The sequence below is a fragment of the Orycteropus afer genome, unplaced genomic scaffold (genome assembly GCF_000298275.1).
Source record: "Orycteropus afer afer isolate SDZICR_OR568_19922 unplaced genomic scaffold, OryAfe1.0 scaffold00130, whole genome shotgun sequence".
NCBI classification, from domain to species: domain Eukaryota; kingdom Metazoa; phylum Chordata; class Mammalia; order Tubulidentata; family Orycteropodidae; genus Orycteropus; species Orycteropus afer.
This window is the reverse complement of record NW_006921717.1, coordinates 4,543,363-4,556,386: the sequence shown is the minus strand read 5'-3', so window position 1 is coordinate 4,556,386 and position 13,024 is coordinate 4,543,363. Positions and strand designations below refer to the sequence as shown.

The following is a 13,024-nucleotide window of genomic DNA, read 5'->3' as shown; positions in this document are numbered from 1 at the left end:
TCAAAGAAGCCTCCCTGAATGCCAGGTCAGGCAAGCTGAGCCTTCAGACTCACCAAAGGAGCAAGGATGGCGTCTTCTCACTCAAAGAAATGGCCCGAGAACTCCTCCGAGGAGTGCTAGAAGGGCTGTGTGAGATGTGGGAGGCGGGGATCGAAGACAGAGAGAGAAGAAATCTGTCATTCTAGTAAGGGGCACCCGGCCACGGCCAAGGACTTTGGACAAAACTATACCCCATCTCTCCACCTTGAACTCTGGGTGTGGCTCCAGCCCCTCAGGAAAACCAAGAAGGATTATACAGTAAAGCAGGACCCGGGGAGTCTGTGGAAGTGGGGAAGAGAAGTTCAGGACGACAGAAAGAGGAGCCCGGTCAACTCAGAAATACAAGCAGAACATTCCAACCGTTTCAAGATCTGGGAGCTGCTTCTAAGAGCGACAGAACCACAAGCTAAGCTACTGCTTGTCCTTTGCATTTTAGATCAATGACAGTAACCAGAGCCTCTCAGGGAGGCCGGGAACGGGAGCACCATTGGAGACGCACAGACTGCCAATGCCACCACTTCCTAACGGCTGACTGGTAAACCAGAGAAATCTGGAGAAATGGCAAGGTCTCTAGTTCCTCCCCAAACTGTAAACCAGCTCCTCCCACCCCTGTCTCTAGAGTCCCCACCCCTGTGTTGGTCTAAAACCAGCTGAGCCTCCGTTTCCTCGTCGGTACAACGAGATGAACAGATCCTACCTTCTTGCCTCATGGAACTGCTATGAAAATCAGGGGAGATACAAAGAGACATGAGACTTAATGTGTGTACTCGAACTTGGTCACTAGTAGAGGAGAGACTTGAATGGCATAACAGCAGAGAGGCAGAGGTAGGGGTGCGAGGGGCAGGGGGCGTTCTTCTCGTCTTGGAGAACCAACAGGAAGCTCTTCCCAGGAGGACAGATGGCAGTTCGGTATCTGTGTGAAACAGATCTGTCAGGTCCTCAGGTCCAAGTCTCACAAACTGGACCACTAGTTCAATCAGTCCAAGAAAGAGCCCCAAAGAACCAGAAAAACTATAGAACACTAAAAACACTCTCAACAGTTGCTGGTGCTAAGCCCTTAAGGAGCTTCCCACGGAGAATCATAGATAAGAAATAAACACAGTGGAACAAAAAACTCAAAATCATTTGGAGGGAAAAAAAAAAGATGGTTGGGACCAGGTTTGCTGGTCCAATAGAGCCTGGTGGAACCACTGAGACTATGGCCCCTAGCTGCCCTGCAGGTCTGGAATTGAACCCACACCTGTGGTTTCCAGCCAAACAATGTACAGGCATGTGAGTTAAACATTTACCTCAAGTAGACACATGCCCTGGAGAGAACAATCATGGGAGAAGGAAGGGCTGCTTATGCACAAGGAGACAGCTCAGGGGGCAGGAGAGTATGGAGGGATGGACACTGGGAAGTGGTAACTATGGGGAGGAAGTGGGAGGGGAGCTGTTGCATTGTGGTAAACTGTGGTCAATGACATGAGACAAAGTATATGTGAACTGCTGTATGGAAAGTGAATTTACTCTGTAAATCTTCACCCAAATCACAATAAATAATAATGAAAAAAAAAAAGAAAAGAAAGAAACATAGATATTGACAACGCAGAGTGCACTAGGGCTAGAGCAAGCGTTTGCAAGGGCTGGGAGAAGAGAAACGAGGGACAGTGGCTGGAGGGAGGGATGGAGGAAGGCTTTCTGAAGAAGCCGGCATTGAAGCTGGGCCTGACGTACTGAAGACCAACGCAGTGCTGCTGGGGGTGCGAGGAGCCGGGAGGCAGCCCTTCAGGGCTCGCACCACCCGCACAGCTCTAAGCATTTAACAGCATTCCCCCCGTCAGCACCAAAAGGCTCGCTGCTGAGGGAAATCGGTAAGTCACAAAAGAACAAACAGTGTGTGATTCCCCGTGTATGAAACATCCACACTAGGTTAGTGGGTAGAGATCAACGTTTACCAGCAGTGCTGGGGGCAGGTGCGTGCATCTCTGTGTGTGTGTGTGTGTGTGTGTGTGTGTGTGTAAAGCAGGACTCAGGCCTGGGGGACACTGAGTCTCTTTCAGGGTGATGAGAAACTTTGGGGATAGGCAGCTGAATAACGTGATGAAAATAAGTTAGTGTCACTGGACCATATGTGTGAAGATTGTTGAAATGACACGTTTGTTATACACAAAAAAAAATAAACCTCACTGCCATCTTGTCCATTCCGACTCATAGCGACCCCCATGAGGTTTCCAAGGTGGTAAATCTTTACAGAAGCAGATTGTCCCATCTTCCTTCTGTGGAGCACCTGGTGGGTTTGAACTGCTGACCTTTCGGTTAACAGCCGAGTGCCTTATCCACTATGCCACCAGAGCGACCGCTCCTGGGATTTCCAAGGCAGTATCACTACGGGAGTAGATGGCCCCATCTTCCTTCTGAGGAGTGGCTGGTGGGTTTGAAGCGCCAGCCTTCTGGTTAGCAGTCAAGGGCCTTAGGCACTGTGCCCCCAGAGCTCCTTTACTTAATATAGACACCATATACATTTGCTGTTGCTAGTTACCGCCGATCGATTGCAGCTCTCAGTGACCCCGTGCGCGGCCGAGTGGAACCGCTCCTGAGGCTCTCTGAGGCTGTGGCCGTTCAGAAGCCAACTGCCAGGCGTGTCTCCCAAGGCACCTCCGGGTGGCTTCGAACCGCCCACCTTTCAGCTAGTGGCCAAGCACTGGACCATGGTGCTACCCAGAGAGTCCTCACACCAGTATTTACCACACTTCAAGCTTTTCTAAACTTTGCGGCCACTTTGCAAATGAGAAGCTTAAGCCCGGAGAGGCTAAAGAACCCATATGTACCATCACTCTAACAGCTCGGGGCCGAGCTGGGATATGAACCCAGTCTGTCTGACTCAAAGCCCTGCTCTGAGGGTGAGCGGGTGGTGTCCAAGGAAGAAGGGTGAGAACAATGGGAGGAGCTAGCAAGTCCATGTGGACGGGCATGAGGGGCCCAAGTAGCTCAGAGGCAGGGCGGTGGCAGGATGCCAGGGAGGAAGAGCCGAGAAGAAAGGTGGGAGGAGCCCTAAATGCCCAATCAGGGAGCTGGACTCCGTCGACCGGCCTGGGGCGCTCCTGGATGCGGCTGCCCTCAGGAGTGGCAGCATCAGCACCGGTGGGAGGAGCCCCTGTGGGATTCTGGGAGCCAGCTGGTCTACCCATTGGGTGCTGGCTAAAGAGAAGGTGAGCCTGCCCTGGCCTGGAGGCAGTGGAGGAGGCCAGCGGCCGGCATTAAAAACAGATGTCAGAATCCCTGGAGGTAGTCCCTCCCACACAGATCCCCCAGGGACTCCCATGGCCACAGTGGCAGCAGCGGCTGCACTGGGAGTGAGGAGAGCAAGGTGCCACCTCAGGCCTCGCCTGGTCCTCACTGCCATGTTCTAAGGGCTTTGGGATGATTCCACGGACAGTTGCCTAGTGGAGGGGTAAAACGGAAAAAGGCCTGCCTGCCTCCAGCCTGTGGAGCTGGCCTTGTGAGCCACCACCGCCCTGGGGGCAGAAGCAGGGGACGGGGAGGCCGCTGTCCCCCAGCACACCCTGCAGCGGGCCTCCCCTGGAGGTATCTCCCCCCCTTTCTCATCCCCTGGGGAAAACAGATGGAGCCCTGGTGGCGCAGCGCCTGAGGCATCTGACTGCTAACCAGAAGGTTGCCGGTTCAAACTCACCAGCTGCTCCACAGAAGAAAGACGGGGCAATCTCCTTCCACAAAGATTTACCACCTCGGAAACCTAATGGGGGTCGCTATGAGTCACAATGGACTTGATGGCAGTGAGTTTGGGTTGGTTTTTTTTTTTTTTTTTTGGTTTGGAGAGAAGCAGAGAGGGGCCTACAGCATCCTCAGAACCTGGCCATCTACCCCGCGAGGCTGAAGGCAGTGTCAGTTCTTACATTACCGCTCTGCCCTTGCTCCTAGCCCAGGAAGCCTGTGGGAGGCAGGACACTGGTTCAAACCCCACCCCCAACCCATTATCACTCCTCGGACACAAAAGGGTCTTCCCAGTCCCAGGGTGTCATCTGTGTAAGTTTGCCTGAGGGTAACTCTCTCCCTCCACCACAGGCTTTCTCTGCTCGGCACTGCTGACATTTCAAGCTGGAAAGTCCTCCTTGTGGGGGCTGTCCTATACCTTGGGGGATGTTTAGCAGCGTCCCCCGTCTCTACCCACCGGACCCCGGCAGCCACCATTAGTTGTGACAACCAGAAAGTCCCTGGAGATTGTCACATGGCCCTGGCAGGGGGCATAGTCTCCCCCAGTTGAGACCATGACTCAAGAGACAACGTGTTCTTGTTGTGGGGTGCCTCTGGGTCAGCCCCAACGCACAGAACCCCGGAACAACAGAACACACGCTGCCCAGCCCATACCAGCACGTGATCCGCTGGGAATCAGACCATTGTAACCCACAGGGTTTCCTTGGCTGGTTTTCAGAAGTATCACCAGGCCTTTCTTCCTGGTCTCAGTGTGGAGGCTCTGTGGACACCTGTCAGCATCATAGCAACATGCCAGGCTCCAAGAACAGAACGGGGAAGGCTGAGCATGAGGAGTACTGGACGGGGACTGAACCCCAATCTCCTGCGGCAAGCAAGCACTCTACCACTGACCTATCACTGCCCTTAGAGGCACCAGGACTCAGTCAATCATTCCCAGAAGCCCCAGAAGAAAGCCTCACAGAGGGCGTGACTCAGCCAAGGGCCTGACCTTGAGCAAGGACAGTGGCTCAGAGCCCAGCCCCGAGACTGACCTGCTCCCTGCCAGCAGCACCCTTCGCCATAATCCCAGGGGCTGCAACACACATGAACGGAAACAGCCGGGGTCAAACAGGTCCCCTCCGAAGTCCTTTGTGTGGAAGGCTCTCAGCCACAGACCTGAGGCAGACACCCCTCTTTGGCCCTGGGTCAAGCTAGCCTGACCCTATGCTGACCCATCGGACAGAATAAGTCAGAAAAAGGTGGTTTCCATGTGTGACCACCTTGGCTCACAACTCTGTGAGCCCAGGGAAGAGCCTGTCACCTGCCACTCTATCCATTCAGGGTTGCTGGCAGGTCTGGCCCAGCTCCCCTCTTCTGTGAGGCTTTTCCTGTCTCCGAGTCACAGACTTTTCCTTCCTCTAGGCTTTCTCTCAAGTTCCCAGAGCTGTTAAGGCATGTGCTTCCCCGAGTGGGGTAAACAGTAACACCCTCGGGCTGCGAGCCGAAAGGCTGGAAGGTTGAGCCCACCCACAGACACCTCAGAAGACAGTCCTGGCAATCTACTGCCAAAGTATCAGCCATTGAAAACCCCATGGAACGGTTTGGAGGTTTAGGGTCACGGTTTCATGGGACACCCCAGTTAATTGGCCTAATAATGTGTTCATTGCTTCTATTCTACCTCCTGGTTCCTTGTGTGGTGCCCGGGGTCTTAAAAGCTTGCAAGCTGCCATCCAAGGCACAACATTTGGTCTCTATTCACCGGGAGGAACAGAGGATGAAGGAGAGTCAGGAGCAAGAGAAGGATATGAAAAGTGTGGCTAATTCCCACACAACTGCCCCCTTTGCCATGAGACCGGAAGAACTGGATGGTACCCAGCTACCATTACTGAACATTTTGACCAAAGATTCCATAGAAGAATCTTTGGTCAAAAGGGGGAAACTACAGAACAGGATTTAAATTTTCATAGACTCCAGACTTTCTGGAGCCATGGAGGCTGGATGAACCCCGGTAACGACTGCACTGAGATACTCTTTAAACCTTAAACCAAAAATATCCCCTGAAGTAAGTTAAAACCAAATAACAGCTTAGCTTAAGTACTGTGAAATGTCTGCCTTGAGTATTCTGCTCTTTTAAGAACTCCTACTGTATACTGGAAGGAGTAGAGCTAGAATGCTCCTTAGAAGCAAGGATGGTGAGACCTTGTCACTCATACTTTGGTCCTGTTATCAGGAGGGACCAGTCCCTGGAGAAGGACATCACGCTCGGTAAAATAGAGGATCAGCAAAAATGAGGAAGGCCCTCAACGAGACGGGTTGACATGGTGGCTGCCACGACGGGCTCAAGCATGACAAGGAGTGTGAGGCTGGCACAGGACCGGGCAGCGTTTTTTCTGTTGGACACAGGGTCGCTGTGAGTCAGAGCTGACTCGACGGCACCTGACAACAACTGCACGTGGCATCAAATTGACAAGAGAAACTCAGAAAATTCGACAGAGAGCTTAGAGGGCAGTGAGTTTATATTAATGGAGGAGCAACTAAGAAAAGGGGCTGCACACCTTGAGGGATGGCGTTACTCGTCTCTGAAACGTACGTGGAAAAAGTGCTGTATTAGCGCCTGTTTTGCTGTGTACACCCTCAGCAAGGACAACAAAATAAAATAAAACAAACAAAATAAAAGCCAACGAAAATCCCCCGGGAGCAGTTCTACTCTGACCCACACGTGGTCACCATGAGTCGAAAGTCACTCAACGGCAGCTGGTGGGGACCAGGTGGCACTTGTATGGCTTTGCTCTGTTTGCACTTACACACCCCACCTCTCCTGGGAGCTCTGGTGCTGTAGTGCCTAAGGCATCTGACTGCTAACCGGAAGGCTGGCTGTTCAAACCCACCAGCCACTCCTCGGAAGGAAGCCTGGGCAATCTACTTCCATAGAGATGGAGGGGTCGCTATGAGTTGGAGTCGACTTGAAGGCAGTGAGTTTGGTTTTGGTTTATCTCCTCAGGAGTCTAAGTGCTAGGAGGGCAGGGACCACGCCTCCAACATCCATCTCCATGGCACCCAGCACCGGATACACACACAGTACACGTGTCAGCCGAGCGAGGCACAGACAGGCACTCAGGGCTTGCAGTGTCTTGCCAAAGGCAGGACGAGGTGACAAGGCCGCTCCTGGGGCCGGAAAGAGAGTAAGAAGGCCAAAAGGAACTTCTTCCTGAGTAACACAGGTGTGGTCTCTGAAGGTGCCACCAATGGCTACGACACATTGCAGTTTGCTCCGACCGTGGTGACACCACCTGTCAGCCCTCTGTGCGGGCAAGGGAAGGAGGAAACACGAAGATGGAGCACTACAGGGAGCAGGAGCGCCCCCACCAAGCATCTCCCTCCTCGGATCACGAGGGGCTTAAGAAGAGATACGTCAGCCGGAGCCCCGGGAGCAGCGGGCTGGGGAAGGAGCAGCGGCTTTGTCACTGTGCTCACAGGCGGGGGAGGTACCCCGTGCAGCGGAATCCCCATTAGATCATCACTCCGCGGTGGTGAGTAAGAACAGGTGAGAAGCGGGGGAGGCCGCCAGAATCGGGAGCCACCACCAATGAGCTGCTTGGTGGCAGGAAGGGGAGGAGGAAGAGGGCAAACCGAAGGTCCACCACCACACACTAGAGCCACGAGGCACCTGAGCAGGTAAGAAGAGGAAGGCTCCCTAACAGCAGCGGAGACACCTACAAGGACAGGGATGGGCAGTGTCCCTGGCGGAGGGGAAGGCCACCAGAGGCGGTATTGCATTCACCGCCCTGCCCCAGCCACCAGCCTGTGGACCCAAGACAAAGATGACACAGCACAAGCCTGTGCACCTGGGAGCCAGGTATGGAGGCAGCAGGTGAAGGAGGCAGGGGGTGGAGCCAGGAGGTACCACAGGTACACAGCCGTCTCTCTGCTTGGAGAGGAGGGACTCGCTTGGGCCCTGCTTGGGACAGGAACGTCTGGGGGCTAGAGGCAAGCTGTGGGGCTGCTGTTAAGCGGAAGGCCCGCAGAGAGATGGCCTCACCCGCAGGGGCCACCCTGGGCCTGGGGAGCAGGGAGGAGGCCACACTGAACACACAGCAGCAGCTGCACCTCTGCAGCAGGTGGGCCTGGGGGCCGGCGCTGAGGACAGCCCCATGTTCAGGGCCCTCCAGGCTGGTGTTTCTTGAGTAGCCGCGTGGGCTGGCCCAGGGGCCGGGAAGGTAACCACGGAGCTGGGAGAACCTGGGTCCCTGGCAAGGGGAAGGAAGGGGGAGGGCACGTCCCACCCAGAGGAGAGGCAGGGCCACCCACTCTCTCTAGCCTGCTCTCCCTCCCTAACCTGCTCCACCTCCACCAGACCCTGAGGCATCCCTGTCTCTCCCACTGGGGCAGCCAGGCCCAAGGGTGGCACCTCCGGCCCCCACACCCCCGGCTGAAGCATGGGGGCACCCACACCTTCACCAGGCCAGAGCCGACCCCTTCCCCACTGCACAGCACCCCAGGGCCCACCTGTCCAGCCTCCATCTCACTCCTGAACGGCCCTCCTGCCACATCTCCCGACTGCCCAGTCCCAGCTCCCAAAACGACCCCTACTCCCACTGACCTGAGCCCAGCCTTTGCGCCCCTCCCTGGGCCCCTGCTGTGGGCACCTGTGCAGCCACCTCCCAAGCTGGCTCCCTGCTGACCCGTCACCGCAGCCCCCCCCACTCCTGGACCCCCTCACAGCCCCAAGCCTCAGTCTTCTCCGGAACCCACTCCCCACCCGACCCCTCCCTGGCGCTCCCTCTCGTTCTGCACCCCCGACGCAACTGGCCCCTGGCCTTGGTCTTGCGCCCCTACCTGGCGCAGGTTTCGGGTGACCCGGACGTCGTGCCAGGCATTGTCGTTGAACTTGCCATTGACGGGCTCCACGAGGGCCTCGAAGGCGCCCGAGCCGAGGTTGATGACCAGCCAGACGGCGCCGGACTTGAGCGACAGGTTGACGTAGTCGGCCGACTTGCCCGTGTGCAGCATCAGGCCGTTGCGCTGCAGCGTGCGGAAAGCCAGCGTGATCTCGTCAGTGCTGCTCTGGATCGGGTTGTGCGACAGGTCGTAGCAGAAGAACTCGTTGCCCTTGAAGGTCGCCACAAACTCCTCCTTGCCTGGACGCCGAGGTTCGGGAAAACGAGAAGGCCGCGTAGGGCAGCGTGCAGGGCAGAGCGCTCCAGATCCCTCCGCCCCGCAGAGAGCCCGCACCTGGAGCCCTGGGGCCTGCGCCCCGCTCGGCCTGCCAGCACCCCTTCTCAGGACCCGGCCGGGTGAAACATCCACTCCCCCATGTACAGCCAGGAGGCTGCTACTCGGCTCTCACACTGAGACAATGAAGCTGCCACAGGCCCAGGAGAAGCAGAGTGGCTGCCTGCCCCCAACAGCCTTCGTCAGCCACGCCCCTTTTCCAAGGGTGTGGAAGGAAAGCAGGAGTCTCTCCCTGGCTCCCCACCCCCGTCTCCCCGCCCAGGCCCTCCACCCACGGCTGAGTGGGTGCAGCCACTGAGCGCAGCCCTCCCCGCTCCTGCCTCTTCCCCAGTGACCTTTCCTGGGAACAGTTTGAGGCCTCGCCCTATGCAGTGGACCGGCCAGGCAGGTTGAGATCAGTGAATGGGAAGGGTAGGTGTAAGGTACCGGGATGCAGTGGGAGTGGGGGACAGGAATGTGCCCAGGTGGGACTGGGCGGAGCTGACACAGGTGGCCACCCTCCCGGCTGCCACGCCCACCAGCCTCCTGCCCTAATCGGTGGAGGACGGCACACACGGCCCTAGACTGACAGGCTCTGAGGGGACCACGTGTGCCGCGCAGGTCACACCAGCAAGTGCCTGGGGTGAGAGCACAGGAAGGCCAGGCTCTGGAGTGTGTGCGTGTGTGCATGTGTGCGCGTGTCGGTGTGAGCGTGTGCATGTGCGAGAGTGCATGGGTGTGTGCATGTGTGAATACGATCGTGTGACTGTGTGTGGGTATGAATGTGCGTGTAGGTGGGTGTGAGCGCATGTGTGTAAGAGTGTATGTGGGTAACTGGATGTGAATGCAAGTGTGTGTGGGTGTAAGTGTGCATGTGTGAGTATGTGTGTGTGAACATAAGTGTGTGTGATTGTGTGTGCATGTGTGATTGTGTGTATATGTGTTGCATGAATGAATGTGTGTAACTATATATGTATGAATGTGTGGATGTGTGAGTGTGGATGTGTGAATGATTGTGAGTGTGTGTGCATAAATGTGAGTGTGTGGGTATGAGAGTGCACGTGCGTGTGTGAGTTTGTGTGGGAGTGGGAGTGTGTGTGCATGTGTGTGAGTGAATGTGAGTGTATGTGTGCATGTGTGGGTATGTGTGTGTATGTGTGAGGGTGTGAGGGATTATGTGTGTGTGCATATGTGAGTGTGCATATGTGTGAATGTGAATTAAGTGCATGCACATGTGTGGGTGTGGCTGTAAGTATGTCTATGCATATGTGTGTGTGAGTGTGTGTGAATTTGGGTGTGGGTGTGTGAGTGTGCATGTGTGAGTATTGTGGGTGTATGCATGTGTGTGTGGATTTGAGTGTGTGTGTGTGGCATGTGGCCCAGGCACATAGAGGATTTCAGTGTTGGGTGTGAGTGGGCAACACGTGAGAGAAGACTGAATCAGTGCTGCTGGGAACATGGAGTCTCAGCCCCCCTTCACCAGCCGGAACCCAAGCAGGAGAAAGAGAAGGGGAGATGGAATCAGGAGGGGCCGGAGGGCCTGCCTGTGACAGGTGACACAGCTCACCCCGCCTCCTGCTCCCAGAGGCTGGGGGGCAGACACCTGTGCGTGAGGGGCGTCTACCAAGAGCCGTGAGCTCTCCAGGGCAGCTCCCCACGGCTTGCCCACGGCCCAGCGAAGGTTAGAAGGGCGTCAGGGCAACGTCTGGAAGCAGGGAGGGGAGGGTCCCCGAGTGCCATTCTGCAGACCCCCTCACACAGCCCTGCTTCTCTCCCTCTGGGCAGGCTGCCCACAGACTCCGTCCCGCTGCCTCCGGATGCCAAAGGACCAGCTGCTGCCCCAGAGCCTGGCACGGGGCTCTCTGCAGCTGGTGAGGCCCGGTTTCCTGAGGCCACAGGGCAGCCAGGCTGGTGGGGGCCACCGTGGGACAGTGTGAACCTCTCTCCCTCTGTGCACCTCAGGGCTCCAGGGGGGAGGGCCGGAAGACAACAGCGGGAAGCAAGCAGGTGCCGAAGAACAGACGTGCAGGGAGGCGGGGTGGAGGGAGAAGCGGACATCGGGAGGGACTCCAGCAACAGCTCAGGGCTGACACAGAAGCAACATGGACAGAGGAAAGGAGCAAGCCCTGTGGGGACAGGTATGGGTGACAGTAAGAAGGCCAGCGAGGAAAGAGGGACAGGGCCCCCCAGGGAATGAAAACCAAGGCCTTGGGGGGGGGGGCTTCCTGTTTCCATAGCAACCAGGCCTGCTGCCCAGGCCCCCACAGAGCTGGGGGTTGGAGAACCGGAACCGGAATGTGTTTGACCTTGGGCTTGCCTGTGTAGTCCCTCCCAGAAGCCAGGCCTCCCTTCCCACACCCTCACCTTCACCACAGTCAAAGAACCATCATTACAGAGAGTCAGACAGAGGAAAGAATAAGACAGCCGCGGCAAGAAGGGATTGAAACAGAACAAAAGAGAAAAGGGGAGAGGCGGGGCTGAGGCTGTACCCCAGCTGCCAAGGCCAAGAGAAACCAGGCCATTCCCCATCCCCTGTGCCCCTGGGCCCTGCGGAGACCTGGCAGACGTGGGCCCAGAGATGGAGTGACCGTGGAGAAGCCAAAGGGAGCCTGGGAGAATCTGAGGAGAGGGGCAGATGAAAGGAAGGACCGAGACTGAACCTGAGTTGGGGGGAACGGGAGCAGAATTTCAAGGGGTGCACAGCGGGGCGGGGGTGGGGGGCAGCCCTATTAGGGCGCTTAGAAGAGCATGGACCAGCTCTGGGCTGAACAAAACCTGAGCACCAGGGGGCGCTCTTCCCTGACTGGCCGCATGCACAGAACTCACGAACCACAGCTCCCAGGAGGGCTTGAACAGTTAAACCCAAACCCCTGGCTGGCTGCGAGTTGATAGCTACTCCCAGTGCCCCATAGGACAGAGTAGAACGGCCCCATGGGTTTCCTAGGCTTTTTTTCTTCACGGAAGCTGCTACTATTTTCTCCTGGTAGGTTCAAACCACTGACCTTCCAGCATTCAAAGCCCAGAGCTTAACTACCATACCACCGGGTTCCTGGCTTGAACAATTAAGATCCTAATAGCTCCTGGCATGGGAAAGGGGATGACAGCCCAGACTTGCTTACCTCCCACGACTGGGGAGGCTGGTGTACCACAAGTGTCCTCAGTCAAGTTCAGTGTGGCTATTATTGTGGTGTTGGGTTTCTGAGGACCCCAAGGGACAGAGGGCGGCCTCCTTTCCCCGCCCAGCTCACAGGCCTCTGGGGAGCGGCTCCAGCCCCCGGCCCCTCCCTACCCTCACTGGCTGCAGCTGGCCGGTTCTGCTCTTTTGGCCCTTTCTGGCTTGTACTGCTCCCTGGAGAGGATGCGTGATGTGAGGAGGGAGAGAGCGAGGCTCTAGTGCTGGCCCCACCAGCAGTGTCGTGACCTTGGCCAGGACGCAACATCGCTAAGGCCTGGCTTTGTCCTCTGGAAAAAGGAGCATAATCATGTGCCTACCCTCCAGGTCGCTGTGGGCGTGTAGAGAGACAACAGCCGGGGTCCAGCTTCTTCCCCTACAAACCATGCCACACGTCAACGGCTCACGTACGAGGACCTAACTTCCTGTGTGTGCTGCCCCTCCTTCAAATCAAGATTCACTAGCCCCTCTGCACAAGGTTTGCATCCTTCAGCACCTCTCGGCCCACCTGGATCACGCCTTCTGGCTGCTGGACGGCAGCAAGTCCCTTGAGAACAGAGACCGTTCGCCGACGGGAAAGAATGTTCTAACTGCATGCCCACATCTGTGCCAGGCTCCGTGCAAAGCACTGGGGGTGTCCAGAGGAAAGTGGGCAGGGGAGGCAAGCAGGTGAGAGGGGCGACACCGTGTGATGAGTGTTAGAATATGGCCGTGTAGACAGAGCTGCTCCAGGGAAGACCAAGGAAATGTCAGGGTGCTTTTTCGAGAGTCAGCTGAAAGAGACACTGAGTCATCGGGGGCGGGGCCTGGCGAAAATGCAGGCAGACAGAGAACAGCCTTACGGAAGAAAGGAGGGTGGACTCTGAAGCCGCACTTGGCACCCCACTGCTGTTCCTTGAGCGGTAGTTA

General features: G+C 56.6%; 1 protein-coding gene across 1 annotated transcript in view; it reads right to left on the bottom strand.

Annotated features, from left to right (window-relative positions):
• NRXN2 (neurexin 2) overlaps positions 1-13,024 on the bottom strand; it is a 99,758-nt gene that overhangs the window by 63,019 nt on the left and 23,715 nt on the right. The window contains exon 7 of the mRNA XM_007944982.1: positions 8,569-8,870. Coding sequence (XP_007943173.1) covers positions 8,569-8,870 — 302 coding nt within the window. The remainder of the gene's footprint in view (positions 1-8,568; positions 8,871-13,024) is intronic.